At 35.9% G+C, this 24,896-nt stretch overlaps 1 protein-coding gene across 2 annotated transcripts; it reads right to left on the bottom strand.

The window, feature by feature from the left end:
* Positions 1 to 10,898: 10,898 nt before the first annotated feature.
* On the bottom strand, positions 10,899 to 24,896 carry LOC122078410 (cold-responsive protein kinase 1-like). 2 transcript variants are annotated; one of them, XM_042644381.1, is made up of 9 exons: positions 24,794 to 24,896; positions 24,220 to 24,599; positions 18,975 to 19,375; positions 18,439 to 18,561; positions 16,092 to 16,219; positions 15,581 to 15,794; positions 14,485 to 14,716; positions 13,037 to 13,187; positions 10,899 to 11,492 (listed from the first exon to the last, which is right to left on the bottom strand). In XM_042644381.1, the coding sequence occupies exons 2-9, from the start codon at positions 24,588 to 24,590 to the stop codon at positions 11,181 to 11,183; spliced, it is 1,932 nt and encodes a 643-aa protein (XP_042500315.1). In that variant the 5' UTR covers positions 24,591 to 24,599; positions 24,794 to 24,896; the 3' UTR covers positions 10,899 to 11,180. The 2 variants fall into 2 exon arrangements, with proteins under 2 accessions (XP_042500315.1, XP_042500316.1); XM_042644382.1 differs by having other exon boundaries at positions 24,772 to 24,879.

Genomic DNA, 24,896 nt, shown 5'->3' with positions numbered 1-24,896 from the left:
GCGTAAGGCTTTGCTCTTGGATAGAAAACCACTTCTTAAAGAAAAAAGAAGCAATAGTTCACTACTTGGTCATGTGCGCAGAGCCAATAAGAGTGTCTGATGGAGCGTCAACATGAAAGAGATTCTTGATTGTATTGGAGGTGGTAATTTTGTGGACTCCAATGTTTGAAGCAGAAGGCACACGATAAGTAAGGGTGTCAATCGATTCGGTTCCAAATGATGATAAGGTGGACTATAACCGAACTGAGAACCAACTCGATTTCGTATTTAGATACTCAAATCGATTCAATTCTACTCGATTCGATTTTGGTTTCAATTCGATTCTGATATGCAGTTTTAATTCGGTTTTATATCTCAATTTTAATTTGATTATGAAAACGGTTCCACTTTTGAACCATGACTATGAGGAACCAAATGCCATAATGGGCTCAAGTTATGGACCTTATGGCCATTGCTAACTCTAAAATTATCTTAGCTTGTAAATATGTGATGATAAATTGCAAAAAACACTTACCACATAAAATAAATTAAAAAAAAAAAAACCATACAAAAAACACTCTTGAATGATAAGAGCAATTCGGTTCGATTTCGGTTCAAACCGATGGTTCTGACACCTTAAATCGAAACGAGCCAATCCGAATAGCATACTTACATATTCCAACTAAATTTGAACTGAATAAATTTGATTCGATTTTGGTCTTGTTAATTTGGCTCAGTTTTGATTTCTGTTTGAAATTGACACCCTTAACGATAAGATAGCATTCTTCTCCCCATCACCTCTCACCCCCATCACAAAAGAAAAAGAAAATGTATTAAAGAGCAAAAAGGTAAGAAACCACTTTTTTGGGCTGTGTTTGGTAACCAAGAAAAGAAAAAAGTACAAAAATTGTATTTTTTTTTTATTTAAGAAATTTTCTTTGTGTTTATAGCATGTTCTGAAATAAGTGAAGATTCTTTTTTGAATTTCAAAATTTCACCTTGAGAATTGTGAAGTTTTTTTTCTTTTGTATTATAAAAAAAATCTTGACAAAAATACAAAAAAATATAATTTTTTTTTCTTAACCACCAAATATACATACTTTTTTTTTTCTTATCATTTCAATTTTTTTCTATGTTTTTCTTTTTTAGTGTTTTTCCTTTTTTTCTTTTGGCTACCAAAAACACAGCCTTAATTACTCAAGGTGCTGGAAAGCTTTTCCAAAAAACGTAAGACTATGACTTTTTTTTTTAATAATTTGGGTGATCACTTAATTCGTTTAGTTATTCCATAATTACTCATAAATTTATAAAATAAATGTTGTTCATAAACTATTATGACCAAATTGATATAGTGTGATTTAAAACTTATGTCACATCAAACCTTCCACGTCGCATAATTATGTATCCCTACCCATAAATTTTTTTTTTTTTTGGCCTTTTTCTTTCTTTTGCCCTCTTTTGAGAAAATCAAGTTGTAACCCACATGAGCTGCAATTAGCTTATAGCCACTCTTTTTTTCCATGTATTCCCTGTCTTCATTACTTCTTGTCCCCCCTTCCCCACCACCCCAAAAGGAGACTCAGGTTGTAATTCCAATCAATGGACATCTAACAAAATGGTTGGGATCTAAGTCATCAAGACTCTCCCCCACACTCCTTCCTTCCAATTGACATATCCTCTCTACTAGATTAGCATGCTACCGTTTTGGAATTTTAAATGCTTATATTATCACTTGGACAACTTTATTCGTGTGAAAGGGCAACATAGAGTCATTACCCTAAAAAATATATAAATAAATAAATAAAAAATAAAAAATCTACGAGACAAAAATTATATTTTCATCTTACTCATCTTATTACATGGTAACATTTTTGAGATTTGGCTCCTCTCCAATGACTTGGGGGTTCGGTCATTTACCTCCCGCTCATCCAACAACTAAGATAACTTGGATACACATTTCAACACCTACCAATTTCTAGGGATACTTGTCCAAGTCATCCCGACCATTGGATGAGTGTGCGTTAGAGAGGATTTTTTTCCGCATTTTAGTATAAAGTAGAGATATCCTCTTGATTACGCAAATCATTTGATCAATTACCTTTAAAGTAATTAAAGAAGGTATTTTCCCATCAAAAAATGATGCATAGAATCTCATGTTCTTTTCAGGTTTGGCATGTGTCATGTGACTCATGCTTATTATTGAAAACTACACACTTCCCGAATAGAAATGTAAAATGACAAGGCGGTCTTGTCACGTGATCATGTGTCTAGACGCGGGGGGCATGAGTACGCAGCAATCTTTTCCATTAAAAAAAAAGAAGAATAAAATCTTACTCCTATTGATACTTTTATTCATAATGCGGGCCAGTCTACCTTTTAAGAACTCTCTCCCAAGAAAAAACACATGAAAGACGTTTTTGTGGCCAAACCACACCTATATCCCACAAAACACATCAACGCCAAAATTAGCTTTTGTCTAGAGAGTATGGACAACTAATTGCTTTGAGTTGTCTGATTGTGATTGATATTCAAACAATTCAAGAGGGTCGGTAGAATAGCTTTTAGGGTTTCGAAGAGCTAATCTTTGTGGAGCCTCTTAAACTCAATCAAACCCTATTGGCATCTACTTTACCCAATTAAAACTTTGATGAAGAGCTCACTTGTGTCACTTATCTCAATTTTTCCATTTCTTGGGTTCATCTAGAAGTGAAATTCATGGAAAGGCTAAGGATAAGTTGGGACATATATTTGTCCACATCTAGAGTATTGCACTCAAATAATTATGCCAATATATCATGAGTTGGCCTCTCATAGTCTTATTCCCCTTGTGGTTGTCATCACTCATCAGTCAAGTGTCTATGGAACACTTCTAGGACAAAAGTTGGTGCACTGGCTAAGAGCTGGGATATTCTTCTTATGTGAGTGACCCTTCAGTCACATTTTAATCTATTATTTTTCTTTTTGAAAAGAACATTTTTATTCTACTATTTAAGATAAGGATTTTCTTTCCTTTATTAGGACATTTTGAAATAATCATGGGCCTAACATACCATAAGATTAGAAAAAGTGTTTTATTTGTCTAGATTAAGATGTATAATTGGATATTCATTTATCTAATCCAATCATGAAAACAGACTTTTGGGTTTGGTCATGCACCCACCTAAAGCACCCAAAGAGGTGGGCAATATAAGTTAGATGATATATATGTTCCCCTCAGATATTAGCTTGCTTTTCACCTAGCTTTACTTTTCAAAGTAAATTATTATTATTTTTTTCGTCTTCAACTTATCTCTGATTCTCTCCCTACTGAGATTGTTTCAAATAATCAAGTAGAACATAAATTACCCCTTTTTCACCCCTTATATTGAGGAATGATGTTGGCCTATGTTGTAATCTTATCATTATTAATAACATAGAAATATGTAGATTATGATCATACCAACCACTAAAGGATATATTACTCTTAATAATTTATATAAAAAACCACCTTGATTTGTTTGTTTAGATCCTCTTATACATTGTTTTATAAGTTCTTGGGAAAATTTCCATTGGCTGCATAGTTTGGCAACTCTTGTCATCCCACTTCTTATATATTTGTAAAAGACTTCAGCATTCTCCTTTCAATCCATAGCTAAGATTGTGGTTCCTCTAATGTCCTCATTCTTCATTTTAGAGCTTCAGTCTATCCTATTAGTCCCATGAGTAGAGTTCCAATCTCAAGGTATTAATCATTAATTTATTGCTTATATCAGTCAGCAAATTTAATAATTAATGGGTAATTAGTGTGTTACCCTACAAGCTAATTAAAAGTATTTGTATAAAATTTCTCAAACATTGATTACCAAGAGGATCAGTGGGAGTAGAGTAAAAAATGCTGGGATTCCACGTGAAAGCAACGATTAGTGTGAATGGTTTTAAAAAGTTAGACACCATTTCTTTAATGGTTAGTTTTTAGTGGTGAGTTCACCCGAGTCCCAACAAGTAGTGTCAAAGTCAGGTTGTCGCAACCCAGATGAAGAAAATCTCTCAGGCAAGATCTTAGTTCTCACGCATTTTTGGGATTCCATGAAAAAATAATAATTAGATATCAGATGTGAGTAAAGGTTCCATGCGAAAGTAATAATCACACATTAGATGTGAGTAACCCGATGTAAAAACTTATAAAGACTTGAAATAATATCCTTAATTAGACCATTAATTTACATTCGATATATCATTTTAAAAAAGTACCCATTTGCCACCTCCCCTTTAAGGGCCACTTCTAGAATCCCTATTACCAATTAAGGGACAAAGGAAACATTTTGGATTTAAAATCAAATTAAACTACATCTCTCCTTTTTGCCATTTTCTCCACTTCTCATTTCCTTCTTAGATCTTGACCTTTAATAAAGTTGATAGATCTTATATTCCAGTTATATATCATCTCCCTCACCACACTTTTGCTTGTTCTCTTAGAATTTTGAAGTCGTGAAGCATTGTTCGATCCCCCATTAAAAGGTTAGACCTATGAGAGTTCTCATACTACAAGTTACCACATATCTCTAATTGATTCCGTGTGTCCTTCAATTCACGTGGGATTTGGATCAAGAATTCTAACATTCCAAAACATATAATTAATCTCAATAGCCTTTCTTCAGAATAATCTTAACCTGTGGAGAATAAAACAAAATTAAGGATTGGATCAGCTCATAGAAGAAGTCAAAGGATACCTAAACATGTATTGCCTTAGCCTAGAGAGAGAGAGAAACTCATGGTGAAGAAACGTTCAAATCAAAAGCTAAGAATCTCCAAGAGCTTGCCAAAGTGTAGGCTTGAAATTTGATGGGACTTGGTTGGGCCATCATAGGCCATGTCCACATTTTGTTGTTACTTGAGCTTGCAGCCGAAGAAATGGAATCTCGAAGGGTATTTTGAAAAATACAAAAACTTAAGAAGGTATTTGTGAATCAAAGGGGAAGTGAATTATTCCATTTGTTTAGCTATGAGCTCAGACAGTAGGAAAATTTTATCCGTACAATAAAACAGAAAAATGACATTCTTTGAACATTTAAAAAATTTACAAGCTTGAACAAGGAAGACTTATTAGTTCCTCATAACTAGATCCTTGTTCAAGCAAGAAAACTTGATAGGCATCATTTAAAATGACTCAAACTCCAACTTAAGAGTGTTGTAGAGAAGTAGGAATTGGAATCAATAAATTAGGTATATATTTTGTTGATATCAAGAATATCCTTTTGTTTAATCACATGAAAACTACATTTTTAATTGGTTAGTTAAGATTGGCTTATGTAGTTGGATTCTCTATCATAAAATGGTTTCCATTGGTTATTTTGTTTGGTAAAGATAAAGACAACCATAAGTAATGGAATATGGGTAGAGGTCAGCTCCTAAGATGTACCCTAGATATGGTTTTGACTAGTTTTCATAACCATAATGAAATGTCACTTGCGGTCCTTAGTCATAGGTTTGGCTAGATCATGCTCTTAAAGATTTGTTAACATCATCACTTTAATTATTTACATTACTTTGTTAGTATTCTAAGTGAATAATTGAATCAGAAAAATGGTGAGCAAAACGTATGGAGCATGATTTATGATATTTCAAGCCACATAATTTAGACAATAATTTGGAAGTTTGAAACAAGCCATGAATCTTCATGAAATAAGAAAGAAAGATTGTTTTGAGTGGTTTGAGTGTTGTTGTGGATTCAATTAGTGACGTGTGATTAGAACATTTGGAGAATATTGACTTAAAAGTTTAGTACCAGAAGATTGGACATTAATTGATTTAGGGCATCCATATCTTCTCTATATATCTTGATCACATCAAAAGGATTTAGGTTGACTACACTAGATTTGTATCAAGGAATTTTGAATAGAATCCGAAGCATGTTGTCCTCATTATACACCCCACCCCACCCCCACCCCCCCCAAAAAAAAAAAAAAAAAAAAAACCCCTAATTTGAGTGATGAAGCTTATTAGAGATTTAGGGGTGGAAGTCTTGATACAGACTGATCAGCTATATATAGATTTGGGTATATATATGGAGATGACTTTGGAAAAATAAAGCATTAAGTAAAGAAAAAGAAAGGGACTATTGGTGGAGATTGATTTTGAAACTTGACTATATATAACCTTTAGTGATCAAAAAGATTTTGGATGACGATTCAGTAATGAAATCAAGAGATCAAGAAAATCGCGAGAGTTGTTGCAGTAAGTACATCACAAATATTTTCCTTCATTAAACTGAAAAAAAATTGAATAGTGAATGAATTTTTGTTTCAAAAGTCACATTCCTTTAGAAATTAAGAGTATGGTAACTTGACAAAGTCTATAAATTAGAACAAATGATTCTAAATTACATCATAAAGATGTTGGTTGACAATGCTGTATTCTAGACAAAGAAAATCTTTCAATACATCTTAGGAGATAATGCAATTTGACAACTAGAACAATTCTATGAGAGAGAGAGAGAGAGAGAGAGAGAGAGAGAGAGAGATGATTTAAGGGGTGTTTTGAGATATTGGGAGTTAGAGATATATTATTTCTACAACGTTTATGTGGTATTGTAGACGTGTGTTCATATACCATTGGGTTATTTCCACATAATAGTTTAAGCTTTTGGATGTGACATTTCATGGGTTATCCCTATCCTCCTATTCCACTATATTTAACATAATACCAGCGTACGGTCCGTTTTGTCTTCCATACCTTGTTTGACCACGTGTAGAACTAAATATACTGAAGCTACATGAGAAAAGAAATGTCGAGATGATAGGGTCATAGAGGTATACTTCGTTATCTAAAACCTTAAATGTGTTCTCATGTATCATTGAGTCTATCTCCATCAAATAATTAAAGATTCTGTGGTAGGCGTCCAAACGGTATTTCATGAATTATCCCACTATTTTTATTTATTTATTTTAGGTTTGTAAGACAGAAACTTGGGCAAAGATCCAATCACTAGAATTTTAATCACATAAAAAAGTTTCAAGTTGACCACATTTTATCAATAATGTTGATCCCTCCCAAGAACTGAAAGAGCGGATATTCTTTCATCTTTGATTAGTATCCCTTCTTGGATTAGGACCTATACAGTTTGTCAAATATTTATACCAAAAAGTTTGTCAAATATAACCATGCAACATTGTCTTCATTCAAGAAAAGCTGATTTTATCTTAAAGCCAACCAGAATTGATATTTTTAAAGGGAATAATTTTGTGACTTTAGTCATCCAAATCTGCTATATATATATATATATATATATTATTTAAATGTACTTACATATAGATAATCAAATACGAGAGCATGCATGTATGCAGCATGACTTCTAGCTCTGCAAAAGAGCAATAGAAAGATGTTGATTTTTAAACTTAATTACATATATATCTTTTGGGAGAAAGAATCTCGTCAGTTTGGTATTGCCTACATTGATAGATAAGAGTAGTAGGAGGGCACGTGGAAGCATCTTCCGCACACAAGGCGGGGGTAACAAGATTTTTCGTACCTATATGTGTCTACACATAGACAACACCACAGTGACAGGGTTTTTTCTCCCATAATTTTTTCACAAAGAATTAAGTTGGGAATATGGTACATAATTGAGATCAGAGAAAATTGAGGAGTTGTAGTAGACTAATAGTACCATACCACCAATTTGGACCTTCATTAATGGTTACATGACTTAAGAGTAGATCAAGTAAACATGACTTGAGAGTAGATCACGTAAACAAGATTTAGGCTGACAATGCTGCAATCAAGTCAAAGAAAATATTTGATTAAACCTCTGAAGATAATGCCATTGACAACTATAACCATGCACAGAGAGAGAGAGAGAGAGAGAGAGAGAGAGAGAGAGAGAGAGAGAGAGTATTCAGGTTGATATGACTTTTTTTTTTATAGATAGGGAGGGGGAAGTAGGTAACAATAACCAGGAGGCTCCAACTCAAGACCTCTCGGTCATAGCTCAGCAATTATACTAGACAGTTGTTGTTCACGGGACCTTAATTTATATTGATAAATCTTGGATAAACCCTATATTCATTTTTTCGGTGGTCTTTCACTGTCCTTTGATGGTTTTTCAATCCCATATGTGTGTATATTTGTGTGTGTGTGTGTGTGTGTGTGTGTGTGTGAGAGAGAGAGAGAGAGAGAGAGAGAGAGAGGTGAGCCCACTTCCTCTGCAGCAAGCGGTGAGGTGCGGTGAGCATCGGATGACTAAGAGCATCTGGGCACATGCTCCAAGAGACTTTTTAGCCACCCGATGCTTATTGCACCAATGCAGCGGCTGCAGACAATTTTTACAGTGTGTTAGGTTGCTTACTTCATTAGGGTTTACATGGACTGGATCAAATTAAGCCAAGTCCAACCCATTGTCACATTGGGTCTCAATAAAACGATAAACCCAGACCAAAAGCTAGTAATGGGCCTGGGTATTTGATCTTAGGATGGGTTTAGTTTTAGTAAAATGTAAGAGACGAGTTTCTCCGAACATGAAGCGTAAGAAGCCCAATTGCATTTGCTTTTGGGATAAATAACACTAGCCAATAGTGCGTTACGTAAGCCTAGACACAAAGGGAAGTGGGATCAAACTGTGAAAAGATGCCAATGCCTTGGATCCACTTCTTCATGTGCTTGGACGTACACAACACTATCAGGTAAGGGTGTTATCAGTTCAGTTTCGATGTATATGGTACAGTTCGGTTCAGTTCACATTCATTTGGCTGAAATCAAAACCAAACTGTTTACTTAACGGTTGCACTTTTTGAAATTGGAACCATTTAGTAAACGATTTTGGTTTCACGGTTTTTAAATGGTGTCGACTTCACAATTTTAAACGGTTTTAATTGCAATTTAATTTATACAGTTTCTGAACGATTAGCAATTGGTTTTTCTAGTTTATTCACATGCTTATTGAAATTTGTTTTTGTTGATAAAACATTTCAATCTTGTATCAAATTAAATGAGGGATTGAACAATCAAGGATTTAACAACATAACTACATAATAGGAGTAAGTTATTGAATAGACTGTTGAACAGCCATTATGATCCTTAATTCTTCCCTAAATTAAACCCATGTTGCTTTATTAAAACAATCAAACAACTAAGCAAAAAAAAAAAAAATTACATGGAGAAAGCAAAATACAAACAAAGCTATTAATGAACACAACTTATCGGTAGTGTTCTAAAGTTAAAGAGCATGAGGCACTAAAAACACATTAGTTAACCCCTTATTCTATTAAATCGCTATACGGGTTCAACAGGTCGATTTGGTTGGTGTAAACAGTTTTGTTTTTATGGTGTGAATTCGATTTGAAATCGACGGGTTAAACGGTTAAAACCAAACCGATCCATTTAGCTAACTGGTCTTAAACTTGAAACCAGAACTGAACTATTTATTAAACGATTTTACAGTTTCGATGTAAAAAGCTCAATTTGATTTTTTTTTTTTCAGGAAATTGGATTAAAAAGACCCATGTGTGTAGGCGTTGCCTACACCTCATGTTCAGATAACCCTTTCCCGTAATATCCCCCTAGCTAGGCTATAATTGCACCAATCAACATACCAGCTTGGCATAGTTGGGGGAATATGTAATTTCCCCACAGCTTGGTAGTAATTGCACCAATCAATAAGAATTTGGACTCTATTTACCACCTTAATGCTTGAAAGATCTGTCCTTTTAGGCTGGATTATTTGGGTACTAGTTGTGTATTGACCAGTTTGACCATCCCATCCATAGGGGTTTTAGAACCATGAGGTGGATGAGTCATATTGACTTACTTGATGGATAGTCATGAATTAGCCACATATCAACTAGGGGTGTCAATTGGTAGGTTCGGTTTGGTTTTGGTCGGGTTGAATCAGTTTCAGTCTAGGAATGAGGGAGACCAAAACCAATCCATTAAGGAACTTTGGTTTTTGGTCTGTTTCGGTTCGGTTTGGTTTTAGTTTATTTCAGTTTTTCAATATTGGGTTAATACCGGTTTAGATTGGTTTATTATTGGGCTTGAACCATAATGAAATCTTACATACATAACTTATAGTGACAAGATTTGACAAAAAAACACTTTAAATTTATGATTATGATTACATCATGGTTTATCGTTGTAAGGGAATCAATATTGAAACCAATGGATAACAAATTACTAAGAAGATAACTAATATTGAAATTACAAAATGAACCCTATTATCCCCAATCATTCATTTAACTATCCAACTAGTTTTGTATAGTGAACAAGGAAATCAATGGAAGCATTGTTAGAATTTACAAATCAATTTCTCTATTCATAGCCTAATATTCAATGATTTGTAACAACTCCCCTTGCAATAAAATTTTTTTTAACTAATATTGTAAAAAATGGATAGTCAACTCACCAATTTATAATCTCATAATCATTTATTTCTTTATCGATTTCATTCGGTTTGGTTATTGGTTGATTCGGTTTGGACCGGCTAATACCTCAGTCCAAAACCAATCCAATAAGGATCGGTTTGATTTGGTTTGGATTTTATCAGATGATTTTGGTTGGTTTTATCGGTTCAGGCTAGGTTTTAACACCCCTGATATCAACTATGAGGGTCGGTCACAATGCTAACATATGCACCACCATGTATTTTTTACGGTTAAAACCAAAATCTTGTTTGAACTTAGAGCTGACTTTTCAACTATTTTTTGGAGCTTTATATTGCCATGTGAGGTGGACCACCACCTGGTGGTCAAGTGGACCAAACAACCTCTCGATATTCTCCGGATAAGGCTGTATAGTTCTCGCTCCCTTGGGACCTCGCACATGCAGGAGCCTCATGCATTGGGTGCATCCTTTTTATATTGCCAAGTGAGATAATAAGGTCCTTTAAAGAAACCATTCACTACCCTGTTGCACTGTTGTGTTTTTTTGTAAACTGAACATTTAGTACAAAAGGAAAGAAGACACAACTAGAATTGGTTTGTGTTTCTCATCAAAAAAAGAAAAAAAGAATTGGTTTGTGTTATTGACAGTACAACAATCCTGAGAAGGAAGAAGAAATTACAGTGCCCATGTCTTTTCTTTTCTTTTTCTTTTGAGACCCCGGGTCAGCATCAGTCAACTTGGCAATCTTGGCTAATGGCTGATCAGGAACAAAATCACTAGGATACATTTTAAGCAAACTTACACTGCAATGACTTGCTACCTGCTCTACAATTAGACCAGATTATATTTCAACGCCCCGAGACTTCGCTGATTGAAGCATTGGCATTGGTTGAGGATGTCCCAGTAGAAGAGGATGTATCTCCACGAATCCTATTAGTAGCATCAATGAATGTAGGTCTGGTTGGCCTGAGCTCTAATTCTCCCTTGCTTAACAGCATCACAACAACTTCAGACATTGCGGGTCTTTCTGCAACCGAAGATTGGGTGCACAGGAGAGCAATATGTATAGTTTTCTTTACTACACTCGCATCATAATCATCAGAGCTTAAGCTTTTATCCACCAAATTCATCACTTTGTCTTCTTCGTACAGTTTCCATGCCTGTAAAACCACAAGAAAGAAGGGTGGAGGGAAATAAGAAGAAACAGGAAAGTAAACTAATCAGTTTCTTGTCTGTGGAGGACAAAAGTGGACAAAATAAAAGTTCAAATTATGCCACAGAGGTCATTCAGATCATTTGACTATTTAGGTTTTTGAAAATTTCCTAAGAGGCTTCTGTACCGAGCAAATATACTTCAAGGCAGTTCTAGTTATGCATAGCTGTTTGAAGAAAGCCTCTTTATTTTCAGCTCCTGATTTCTTTATTTCAAACTGATTAATTACTTATTCAAGGGGAGAACTAAGGAATCAAAAGAAAGAGGGAAGAAATGAAAAAGGTGCATAAAACAGGTTATGCAAAATTTAGAATGAACTTTTAATCTCAATTACAGAAGACACAATCCAGTTTATTTAAGCGCTCAACCCAATAGTTGAAAACTAATTTCACAATATAACACACCAGTGAAACTAAAAACTGGTCCATCCATTTTCTGTCCAATTTGGAATTGTATGTCGAGATAAATAACTTGAGGATTAAGTCTCAAAATATATTCATGAATTTCTGAAAATTTCAGATTAGAGATTTGCAACTGAATTATAAGTCCAATGATAACAAAAATATATATTTTCACCAAGCACTAAAGTGCCTGGGCCTACAGATTTACAATGGTTTATAGAACCCTTTTATCTTCTCTAAGTTTGTATCTAACCCTTTTGATCTTGAACTATTTCTAAGGAAACATTTTGGGGCTCAAATTCTGAATTTCTTTTCAATTTATGACAGGTACAACCTCCAGTGCCTAGGTTTCAATTTTAAACTCACAACTTTTCACTGTAATAAAACATTCAACTTGATATGTTGGGTCTAGTAAGATCACCAAGACCATTACATGGATAACTAGAACTGACTCTTATTCAAGGATTGGGTAACTGGGTAATAATCCTCAACCGTTTGAACCACTCAATAACTAGTCTATTGATTATGATTTGGCGCAATCAAGAAAGATATATGGAACAGTTAAAATGTGAGTGCTTAACTAGTATGGCAAAACATATATAGCAAGTCCATAGAGTAGCATTTGAAAATGAGCTACGAAAATGGCCATGGCTTTGATCTTTATGCACTTCAAAATGCTCTTGCTGTAACCTTATATAGATTTATATATTACATTGATAAAACATTTCACATCCTAAAATATTTTTCCCTTTTCTTTTTTCTTCTTTTTTGGTGGGAAAAATCCTCTCTATGTTTATGAAATGTCTATTTTACAGAAAATGTATATACTGTTCAATCTAGAAATCATCTATGATGACATATCAGGGATTCTTTCGTATTGTTTAACTACTGCCAAAATGAAATCAACTTAATCATGAAAAAAAAAAAGTTTAAAGTTTTTCAAGTTCAAGATCTCATGGCAGTTACAATGTCTAGGTATTTCAAAATGGTTACTGAATTTAAAGATCCACTAAATAAATAGAGAGATGAGCAATCCATTCATGTGATGGCAAAATGTAGAACACCAAATGATGGCCTAGAAAAAATTTACCCATTCAAGGAGGTATTGTGTTACAGGCTCAAACTTTATGTCATTGCTCTTACGACCACTAATGATTTCAAGAACAACCACGCCAAAACTGTAGGTATCAACCTTCTCAGACAGCTGCCCAAAAATTGCATACTCAGGTGATGTGTAACCCCTGATTCATGAGAATGCAATAGCTTTCTGATCAGTTTTAATGAATGTTAAAATCTTCATACTATAGTTGAATGAACTAATTTAAGCTGTGTGACAGAGAAATTCATGCGAATGCCTTAATAAACTATAGAACTACTCATAAATTTTGTAATTGCAATTAATATATTGTCTTATCCATTTTACGTTTGGCTCATTAATTTAGCAATTCCACATCAGTGTCCCTGTGAAAGTGGTCAGGATCATTCAACTGGTAATATTTATTGCTTGATAAATCATCGGAATGACCCCTGAATCAAGATTGTCATGTTGCTTTGTTAGAATATTGTGTTGAATTCATTAATAAGACTCAAACACCTACTCCACCTCCCCCACCCTCACCCCCAACCCCAAAGCCAAAAATCATACACAAGCCTCAATCTACCACCTCAAAATACCTAAAGGGCCATTTACCCAGTTTTGATCGCATCTATGCTGAGTCCTAGGAGGGGCGAGTTTGGAGTCAGTCCCAACCTTTGGCATTTTCTACGCAAAGTGGCCACCCACAAGACTTGAACCCGGCCATTTGCCATGGCAGCCTGAACCTTTTACTATTGCTCTAAGCAATGGCCCCCACAATTAAAAAGACCTCATAGATGAAAAGAACTAATGAAGCTTCCATATGGACCCAATAAGTTTTTTTATGAAACCACTTAAAAACTTTGGATGAAGCTCAGTAAGAAAATCCAGTTTTGAAACCATACGAAAAATATTAGTGACAAAAATTGACAGTTTGCATGTTTTCTGGAATGCTTGGAGAGACATCCTCCAATAAGAAGATTTTACAGGGCATAAATCTGTTTGATACCAATTCTTCAACTTCTAGTACAACCCAGCCCATAAGTAAGGATGAAATAGGATAGATGATTAAGACAACTCAAACAGGGTAACTTTTAGTTCTTTTTTTTTTTTTTTTTTTTTTGGGGGGGGTGGTGTTTAAAGGGGAGCTTTTAGTTCATTAGAATGCTAAGTGAGAACAATCAAATGAGGAATCCAGCCCCTGCATGTATGACATGAATCAGAAATTCAGCATACTGAGAGTTAATGTCCTCATAAAAGCCTTCATTTCCTCTCAAGATTCTTTGGCAAGCTCTGATAGAATACCCTAAAGGCCTAAGCCCTGACGACATTGTTGGCTCATGGTCCGTCTAAGGTAATTTGTAGCCATTATATCTGCATCCCTAAATATATCACAAGGAAAAGACATACAATTAAAGAGGAAGGACACCGAGAGCATAAAGTGATTGCATTATTAGACTTACAAGGTCCCAGCAAATCTGGTGTTTAGATGACTCTGATCCCCTGGTAGAAGTCTTGCCAGCCCAAAATCTGCAATTCGGGGCTGGAAATAATCATCCAGCAGTATATTACTAGATTTTATGTCTCGGTGTATAATACATACATGGAACTCCTCATGTAGATAGGCAAGCCCCCTTGCCATGCCAACAATTATGTCAAACCGCTGTTTCCAGTTGAGAGTCCCAGACTTGTCACCTGATAAAGCAGAATTATACTCGCATCAAAGCAGGAAGGTGGGATAGGGAGATGAACTTTAAAATTCATCGTTAAAAACTGAAAAAGCAGAGCAGATTTCTAATTTTTACTCATAATTATATCATAATTCAAGGTAATAACTATGGTATATTTTTTTCCCTTAATAAAATAGAGATTGGAGAGACAAACATAAACTACGTAACAAAGACTTATCCTTGTTAAAGAATCCAACCCAAAAAACTTAAAATATTAAGCAGAGAGGGCCAACAAGTAATATGAAGACATCCAAGTTCACTGACTTAATAAGTATGGTATGATTCTAACACTCTGCTAATGTGTTAAGGCAGAATCAGACTACATCATACACTTGGAAATACTTAACAAATTAGTCGTGTTGGAAACCCTGTACATTTTTCAGACACCAAAACTGTGCTTTGTCCTTCTGACCTATGATATAAATCTCACCATTCTAGAGTGATAATTTACTCATGGGCTTCACCCCTTTCTTTTGATATTTCATACATCTTCATCTTTACTTAACCAAGAAATTAAAAGCAAACAAAAAAAGACAGATTCATAATATCCCACTCTTCTATTCATTATACTATTCTACCCAAAGGAAGCATCAGAAAATTCCAAAACCCATATATCTAAAAACCCTTCTCATATACCCCCCACCCCAATCACCAAATGCTCTCAAGTAAAAGGACTTTATTCCTTCCACACATCCCATGCTTGAATTTTTCCCCAATCTGCCCCACCCACGATTATTGGTGACCCAAAAGTGATAATAACAAATAATTGTCAGCACTAAGAAGTCCAAATTGCAAGTTTGTTATCATAAGATCAAGTAGATGATATTACCAAACAAAAACTTGTCGAGGCTACTGTTCGCCATGTATTCATAAACAAGCAGCAGTTCCGGGCCTTTGCTGCAACACCCAAGAAGGCGGACAACGTTGCGATGATGAACATTGCTTATAAGCTTCACTTCACTTTCAAAATCTGTCTTTGCTCTACTGGACTGACCTATTGTAAGTTTCTTGACTGCAACTATTGCTCCATTTCTCAGAACCCCCTGCGAATGCAAACAGAATTCTCAACAGGATTCCCAGTAACCATTAACAACCTAAACAGTCAAGATTAAATATCTCTCAACAAAAAACATACTACACATTAAGTTTTGATTTGCACAAAGCAGACAGTAACAAGGACTAGTTGGTTTCTCTAATAATCTACTCAAGAAAAATGGGAGATGTGGGTGCCTTTCAGAAATCCAGCCATGAGACAAATAAAAAGCTTCAAAAACCCTAAGTTCAGAATTTGAGAATCATAACATAATCATCATAGAAATTATGAAATGGTCAGAAGTTACCTTGTAGACATCTCCAAACCCTCCTTCCCCAAGTTTGTTCTCTACAGAAAAATTCTTGGTTGCATTCTTCAGATCTCTGTAGGAGAAATTCACTGGTCCCCGAAGCTCGGTAGCTCCTAGGATATTTCCTGTAGAATAAAGATCAATGGAGGGTAGTCAGAACTTAGAAGGCCCTTCCTCCGGAAATGAATGGGATGTTGGAAGCTTGAAGGGCGGGAAAGAAAACACGGTTGGGCCATGTTTCTTAAAACCCTACCCCAACACTGAATCCTCAAAATTCAACCTACGCCCAATCCAATCCTGTTGAGTTCATACTTAAATCCAATCTTATCAGGTTCATATCAACCCAACCTGACCCTAATTGACCTCGTCAGGGCCAGATTAGGTCGGGCTGGGCTGAGTCGGATTGGGTTGACATTGGCATATGCAATGACCTTGATTGACTTGTTTTTACCATTATATCTTATATATTAAGAAAGTATAGAAAAATAAAATACCAATAGGAGTCATAAATTCTAATATAAAAATTCAGGGTTAAATTTTGGGTCCGATTGGATCGGGCTAGGGTATCAATCACTGCCTAACACAACCCGACACAACCCTGACCCAGGGTTGAGGTTTTACAACCCTGACCCAGGGTTGAGGTTTTTCAACCCTAACTCACCCTCAAGATCAAAAACTTTGGCCTAAGCCTTGATCGGACTCAGGGCAGGTTAGAACATGTTCGGATTATTAGGGCCAAACTTTCACCCCTCAGGCCCACAATCCTAAGCAGCTTGCATGTAGAGTGTGACGGACTACTTTGGAGAACATAGACAGTTTGATTAGAATATATATATATATATATATATATTGGGATTAGTCGATGAAGAGTTCTTCACGTTCTCCAACTACAACTTTCATTTTCTTATAAAAAATTTGGGAAAAAAAGATCCTCATGACGTCAGCCCAAAATGTTTGACCAATTTCTTATGGTACCTATCTTCCAACGCCCGGAATTGCACACGGGGTTTGAAAGAACTTATTCCCTTTTTCTTATTTTTTTGAGAAAATGACTCGACACACCTCTCGCTATGTGGATAAATAATGTGATTATTCTAACTGTTTGATAAAGAAAATATGGTCTAGATTATCCATTTATCAAATTTCAGGGTTTAATTCAGTCAAATACCCTATAATGTATTAATGGTCAAGACTCAGAAGGAGGTGGAGCTCCTCCTTTACAGAGGGCGGCGCAACCTACTGAGGATGAATCAGTGGCAGCGATTTTGGAGATTCCGGCCCCTAGGAAATCATATGCAAGAGTGGTGGGTAGTCTGATCCCTAAGGTGAATGACCTCCCTGATCCGGTTCACGCTAGGAATCTTACTAAAGTGATCATTCCCCAAGATGAGTATGAAGAACGATTAGCCATGTATCGTTATGCATTAATTGGTAGGCGCAACTTTAGATTCCTTTCTCTTGACGATGTGCGTAAGGAGGCTCGGGAGAACTGGAATCTTAAGGGTAATGTGAAGATGGTACCTATGGGTAAAGGCTTCACCATTTTTCAGTTTGAATCAGAGGGGGACATGGCTTCCATGTGGAGGAGAAGCCCAATGAAAGTAGGAAGGCAACTCGTTCCCTTTCAGAGATGGCACCCTGATTTCAATGTCAATGACAAATTTATCAACAAGGCCCTCGTTTGATGCAATCCATTCTATGTAAATGACTATATTTTGACAATTACTATGTATTCTCAATATGATATGTTTTATCATATGGCCAAATTCAATAAGACCGTTACAAAAAATAAAATCAAAATCAAAATCAAAATCAATAAGGTCAAAATTCGACATGTAAGTAGGGACCTAAAGGTTTACCTATCTCAAATTTCAAGCACAACTGATTCGTTATGTGACACTTATTGGCTTTTAAGTTAACCATGCAGGAGAGTTTGTTGGAGCTGAGTTCCCCCAATCTTTACTTTGTCATCTATCCCTCCTCTCCCCTCTCCCCTCTCCCCTCTCCCCTTCTTATGTGATTGTAATGGATTTTGTGAATTCTATCGTTCTGAAAATTGTCTTATGGTAGGAAGTAGAAATGTAATCAAGAAAAGAAAAGAAAAGAGCCATACAATTTTTTTTATAAAATAAAACAGAAATTATAATTTTTTTTACTTATCTATCTCTCCTTAATTTTTTTTTTTCTTTTGAAAATTTTATTTTCTTGACTATTAAACATAGCCAACATATCTGTTCACAGGATTTAGTTTTCATCTGAACTACCATTGGCAGATTTTAGGGTTCATTAGAAGAAAAACTTCACATGGTCAATGCAATAGTGAACGATGAAAGAAGTTGTGTACCTTCACGAGCTTTCTTGGGTTTCTTGGATCGTAGTAAGAATGCAACAAATAGACCGAGAAGCACAAGAAAGGCAACACCTCCAACAACACCCCCAATAATGGCATTTCTCTTGCTTGAACTTCCTATAGAATAAGAGTCCATCAGTGATTTCAAAAAAGAAAAAAAAAGCCTGAAAGATAGCGTGAATCCTACGCTTAAACACAGGGGAGGGCCGAAATGACCACCCCACCCTATTGATGTTTCTGCACACTCCCATTTTCAAGGAGATAGAAGAACTTGTTTTAGTACGATCCTAATCCACACAAATGGAAAACACACTAAGAAAACCCCTGTAGTGGATTATATGTATGCAGATCAGATTGTACGAAAACTTTATCCACACTCTATCAAGTAATCCTCTCCCAAAACAAGAAATGATTACATAGCCATATCGAGTGTATGCTGGCGCTTCTTGAGCTTATTATCTCTCCTCTCACATTAGAGGGGTAGATATGTCATGTCATTTATTTCCAAGCATTCTTAAATACGAACTTACCGCTTTTCAAGTAGGTCGCGATATCCGTGGTCTGATTGTCCGCAAAGAACGCCGTCAGAGAATACCTCATAAAACACCCTGCATCCACAGCCCTCGAATCGGAATCTTGGGTGCATATCTCGATGTTCTGATACGCTATGGATAAACAATCCGCACATCCAGTCTCACTCACTGTAAGCGCACACTGAGCCACACCATACACTGCAGTACCACTGGAACCAGCTGCCTCGCTCTTCACTGCCGCAAAATAGCCATTAATTTTGGGCGTCGCAGTTACGAGATCAGTTAATAGTGTATTGACCGTAGTCTGTAAACCGTTCGTGCTGGTTGCGGTTTTGTTTCCGCAGATTGCCGTATTTCCTGGTTCAGTGGTCTGGTCGAAGAAGCTGCTGCTCTCATACCTAAACGTATACAAAGAGGACAGACTCATAAGCCAATGCTATCAACTAACGGTCTTCTCAACTGTCAACGGTAATTAATGTTTTTGAAACCTTGGACCAGAAACAGGTGAGGAAATTAACTTCCGCATAAAGCCCAAGATCATAGAGTGATTTCATGACTGAGGCGACCTTGGGATGTGTACTCAGGTTCTCGGTGGGATCATTTTTTAATCCCTAAGCTCTATGGAGAACAGCTGGGACCAAAATTAACTAAAATCATAAGTTAGATGGATTCAAATTGTGTAGTAAGCCAAGCGGTGAGGTATAATAAGCAACTGGGCACATGTCTTGAGGGTTCCCAACCACCTGATGCAGTGGCTGCTTTCACAAAAGTTACATGGAGCATATGTAGGGGTGTCAAAAAAGCTCGATCAACCTGAACTAGCCCTAGCCCGCCCCGAGCCCGAACAGGGCTTGGGCTGAGATTTCAACCCATAGGATGGGTTAGGGTTGATACTTTCAAGCCCGAGGTAGGTCGGGTTGGGCCTGGGTTGAGGTCTCAACTCAACCCAACCCAACCCAATCCTACCTAACCATGTTTATTAAGTATATAATCATATAAATATGCTAATAATTATTAATGGGTAGTTATAGAAAAATGTCTTTCGTTTTTCAAAATCAATGCATATACGAAAACTTTGGTCTTTGACCTCTGCAATGCATCAAGATTAAGCAACCAAGTAACCGATAGTATTTGGTTGGACTGGATTGGGTTAAACCCTGCCCAATCAGGGTTCATCAGGACTGAATTGGGTTGGGCTAAACCCAACAAGGTAGGGCCTGGACTAAGATATCCCTGCCCAACCTAGGGTTGGGTTGGGCTTGGGTTGAGTTAAGAGACCTTAGGGTAAAACCCAGTCCAACCTGACCCATTGACACCCCTAGGCATATGGCTATGTTTGATTGTCCAGAAAAAAAAAAAGAAAAAAAAATTGAATTTAATGAGAAAGATAGACATATAATCCAAACATTGCATCATGTATGCTGTATTTATCATTACTCACATGGGAAATTCGAGAGGCAAGATGTTGGTATTGTGGGTCCTACTTATTGCTTTGGTCTCAATCTTGGTTAAACCACCTGGTCCATGGTCATGCATCTAGACTTGGCACGGGGAATCTCCTTTGTCGTTGCTATTGTTATTGTTACTTCTTGGGCTCCTCAGTTAGGGATACAAAATTATCCTTAGTGGAATGCTTGGACTCGCAAGCACTCCCCAACTGAAAGAGTCCCGACATGAGTCTACATCTTCTGCATTTACTACATTGCTATAGTGAGCATCAAGTGGTTGAAAGTACCTGAATACACACCTCATGGTGTTCTCAGCCATTCAGATCCTCATTGCGTTAATGCGATGCAGCAGAGGATTTTTATACCATAACACTCCCACAATTCAAAATGTATCATCAAACGACACCTAATTATACCAAGAATCAAGCCAAAAACTTGGCTGGACACTCCTCTTAGCCATGAAATAGAAATGTTTAGAAGACATTACAAATGTGAATTTTTTTTTTTTTGGGAAAAAAAATTCTTATAATCATAATATACATAAACTTGAATCAACTTATGTGTTAAAAGGTGTGCTTATTTAATTTGTTATTAGGAGATAATAAGAATAATAATAATAATTATTATTATTATTATTAAGGTTCCAGGAGATCATATTTTTGAGATGGATAAAAGATACTTTGATGGAGATTCCTCCATTAATGTCATAAATAGTGTATGATATTGAGGCTAAGGCCAATACGGATACTAGGGGAAACAGTAAATGTGAGAGCTTTCCAGTATAACTCATCTATTTTTTGTCGTCTAGAAGAATGATGTGGCTTTTTCAATTGTTTGATAGATGGATTGGTTCCTTCTCTAGATACAATCATAAGCACACAACGTTAGTGATTGATCTTTGGCTTACCGGGTCACTATGTCTAGGGAAATGTAGGGAGAAGAAGAAACAAAGAAAAGGGGTCCCAAGTAAGAGAAATTTATTAATTTTTAATTGCTGTTTTTGTAGGAATTCTCAAGAAGATGGTGGGTCAATTCTTCTTTTCTTATCTTTTTACGAGATTTGTTTGGAAAGGGGTTCTTAGAAAGTATTGGCGTCATCGAAAAACAATCCTATTTCACAGAGAATGGAGATTGATCCTAAAAACATTTAGTGGTTAGTCAATCAGTAATTATATTAGAAATCTTATATTTAATGTTTGTGACTTATCATGTTTGGTAGGAAACAAATGAAAAAAACATGGACTTCCTCATCGCATACTATAAAACAAATTTGGGAAATCGTTACTTTTGAAATCTGAAATATACTTTTCCCAATTCATTCCACAAATTCAGATATTTTAAGAAATAGGCATCTGACCACAAGTTGGGAGTTGGGAACTTTTTGATCATCCCCCCAACCCCTCCCCCAAAAAAAAAAAAATCCCAACTTTTTGATGTATCATCATTTAATGGATGTTTCTCCCTTCCCATGTCTTTTTTGTATCATCATTTTATGGATGTTTTTATTCCACCTTAGTCTTTTATGTATCATCATTGATTTCTTGTTTTAATCTTTTGTTGGGGTCACTGGCTTCAATGTTGTACTTTGCTCTTTTATTTTAATATATTTTTGATTCACAAAACAAAAACAAAATAAAAAATAAAATAAAATAATAAATAAAAAAATAAAACAAAACAAAACAAAACAAAACAAAGGATATCATAAAAGCTGAAATCATCATCAAACGAAAGCAGTCAGGCTAGAGACCCAATTTTTTATTTCTCTTTTTGAGGTTTTTGTGGTTTTTGTGGTTTTTGTTTTTTATTTTTTGGGAGGTGGGGTGGTGGTAGGGTTGGTGATGAAGAGGTATAAAAATCCACTGCCGCACCGCACTGGTGTGGTGAGGATCTGAACGATTGATAGTACCTCGGGGTGTCTACTCGGGTGCTCCCAACCACCCAGATCCTCACTGCACTAGTGTGGTGCGGCAGAGAATGATTGCTCAATGAAGAGGAATAAATTTGTAGAAGTTAAAATTCTTAAATTGATTAAATTTAGATTTATTTAGTTGGGGAAAAGTTCATTTTCACAGCATATCCAAAAGATCTACCATCTTGAGCCATGTGAAAAGTTTGCCTTTGCCAACATGATTTGCTTATTGACATCGCTCGAGGTGTCAAATAATATATAATGTTCCATTTTTGCCCTTTTTATATGATACATAATTTTTTTCTACTAAGGATAATAATGTCATTCCACATCTATACTAAAAAATATGCATGACAATAACACATTATGATAATGATACAATGATATGTCATTTTGTTTATAAAAAAGTATTTTATTTTCAAATTATTTTTTAAAACTCTATTATACCCTTATAGAAATTCCGAGAATAAGACAAGAGGCAATTAAAAGAATATGCCAAGTTCTAAATGAGCCTATAGAGGTCTCAATCAAAAACTTTTTTCTAGTTAGTGATACATCAAATTTATTCAATAAATAATTGAGAAATTCTGATATTCAATGTTGAGCGGATGTTGAAAATGCTAGCCAGCACACGCACACTGCACACCCGGTAAAGGGCATCTTTTAGGTCAATAGTGGTCCAAATATAGTTAACAAACAAAGCAAATATAAAAATACCAATAACATATAATATATAGTGGAAGTTTATGGGATTTTCAAAATTTTCATAACTTTTGACGAATTTTAAATTTTAAATGCATATAGAAAGCTTATATAATTCTAAATTTTTTTTTTTGTAGAGTTAAAATTTGATTGATTAGAGATCCATTCATAACAAACATTAACACACATCTAATCCTCTCAAATATGATAATGGTTAAAGTTGATACTTTGTTTGCCTCTTCGAACATTATTAATAATCAACATCCTAAACAAATAATTAATGGGATCCATGCAGTTTCTCTCCGTTCATTGATTGGACTGGGGGAAGGCAATTTAGACCAAAAATAATAAAAGCTGGGAATTAAAGACCTCTATATTTAATTGATTATCGAAGTGGTGGAGGTTTGCTATGAGGTTGCGTAGCTCTTACGTCAACGCCTAAATAAATAATTGCCCTACCCTGAATGAAAAGAGAAAATCCCTCCCTTTTTTATGCTTATTTCTTATGCACCACCATTGGCCCCTGCCTCGGTGCAGGGTCTATATTCATAGACATAAAACTCTTATTCTTCTTAGGAGGCCGACATCTTTAGAGAAAAACAAAGAAGGCAAAAATTTTTTACAAGGATAGTGTATTACCCTTTCAAATATTCATCTGTGGGTTACTCAGATGATTAGAGTGAATTAAAAATTGTGTAAATAGGTGCATGATCTCAGATTAGATTCTCCATTTATGCAACTGTGACTTAAATGAAAATTGTGGTGATCGATTACTATGTTCATCTCCTAAAGAATTAGTCAATGTGCACCTTAATAATATGAAAATGTACCTAGTGTACGAAACTCTCGTCTTCATGTTATCTACAGCCTATCCAACGTTGCAATGAGAGCAGAGGATGTTGACTTTTCACTGACAGCAGAGGATATGGACTCTCACGGTCCCACCCACCACTTCACTCACATATCAAAATCTTTCAAAATAAAATAAAAGAATAACGTGTCTCAACCTAAGGTGTTTCTTACGTACTCATGTGGTGGTAATGTAATAGGTTCAAAGGATCCTTCCCAAAAATATAATAAGAAACGCCATAGATTAAAAAGAGAGGAGAGAGCGACTAAACCCTACAAATACATGCCGTCATTAAATTTAACCGTTAAAGAAAGCGGCTAGAAAGTGACTTACCTCAAAAAGCAGCCGTCAAAGATAACACGAGCGCCGTTAGCCGCCGAACAGGTTCGGATGAGAGCCACAGCTGCATCGAAGCAACCAAGACAATCAGTGGTGGAGAGGTAGTCTCTACACTGAACCATTCCATAAACCGGGTTTGATGACCGGCCCTGGTTAGCCGTAGAGAAGAACTCATCGTTCGGACCGGCGAGTTTGTTCCGGAGTTCCGTGAACGTAGCGTTGAGGTTAGCGTAGAAGATCGGAAGGTCCGTCGCATTGTATTGGCTGCAACCTTTGTTGAGTAGATTGGTTTGAGGATCACAGAGAACCAGAAAGATGCATAATTGAATTGCTAGAATTACTCCAATTCTACTCTGTAATTGCATTTCTTGTTCCTGAAACAAACAGAAATCGAATCCAGAACATAAGATCAGAAGTAGAAATCGTAGAAACACTCCAATTCTAGTAATCTGTAATTAAATTTCTGATTCCCGAAAGAGTTCTAATCGATCCAAGAACAAAAAACAGAGCTTTCGTGAAGAAGAAGAAGGAGAAGAGAGATTTAACTAAAAGTGGATCAGACACTGACACATTTGTGATTCTTGCGAAAGAAAATCTGGAATCGAGATCAGAAGATGAGATCGAGAGAACTTCAAAGCTTAAAGTGATTCAGGAAGGAGAGAAAGGAGAGG

This window comes from Macadamia integrifolia, chromosome 5 (genome assembly GCF_013358625.1).
Source record: "Macadamia integrifolia cultivar HAES 741 chromosome 5, SCU_Mint_v3, whole genome shotgun sequence".
In the NCBI taxonomy this organism is placed as follows: Eukaryota; Viridiplantae; Streptophyta; class Magnoliopsida; order Proteales; family Proteaceae; genus Macadamia; species Macadamia integrifolia.
Note: the sequence above shows the minus strand (reverse complement) of the source record. Positions and strands in the feature narration are given on the sequence as shown.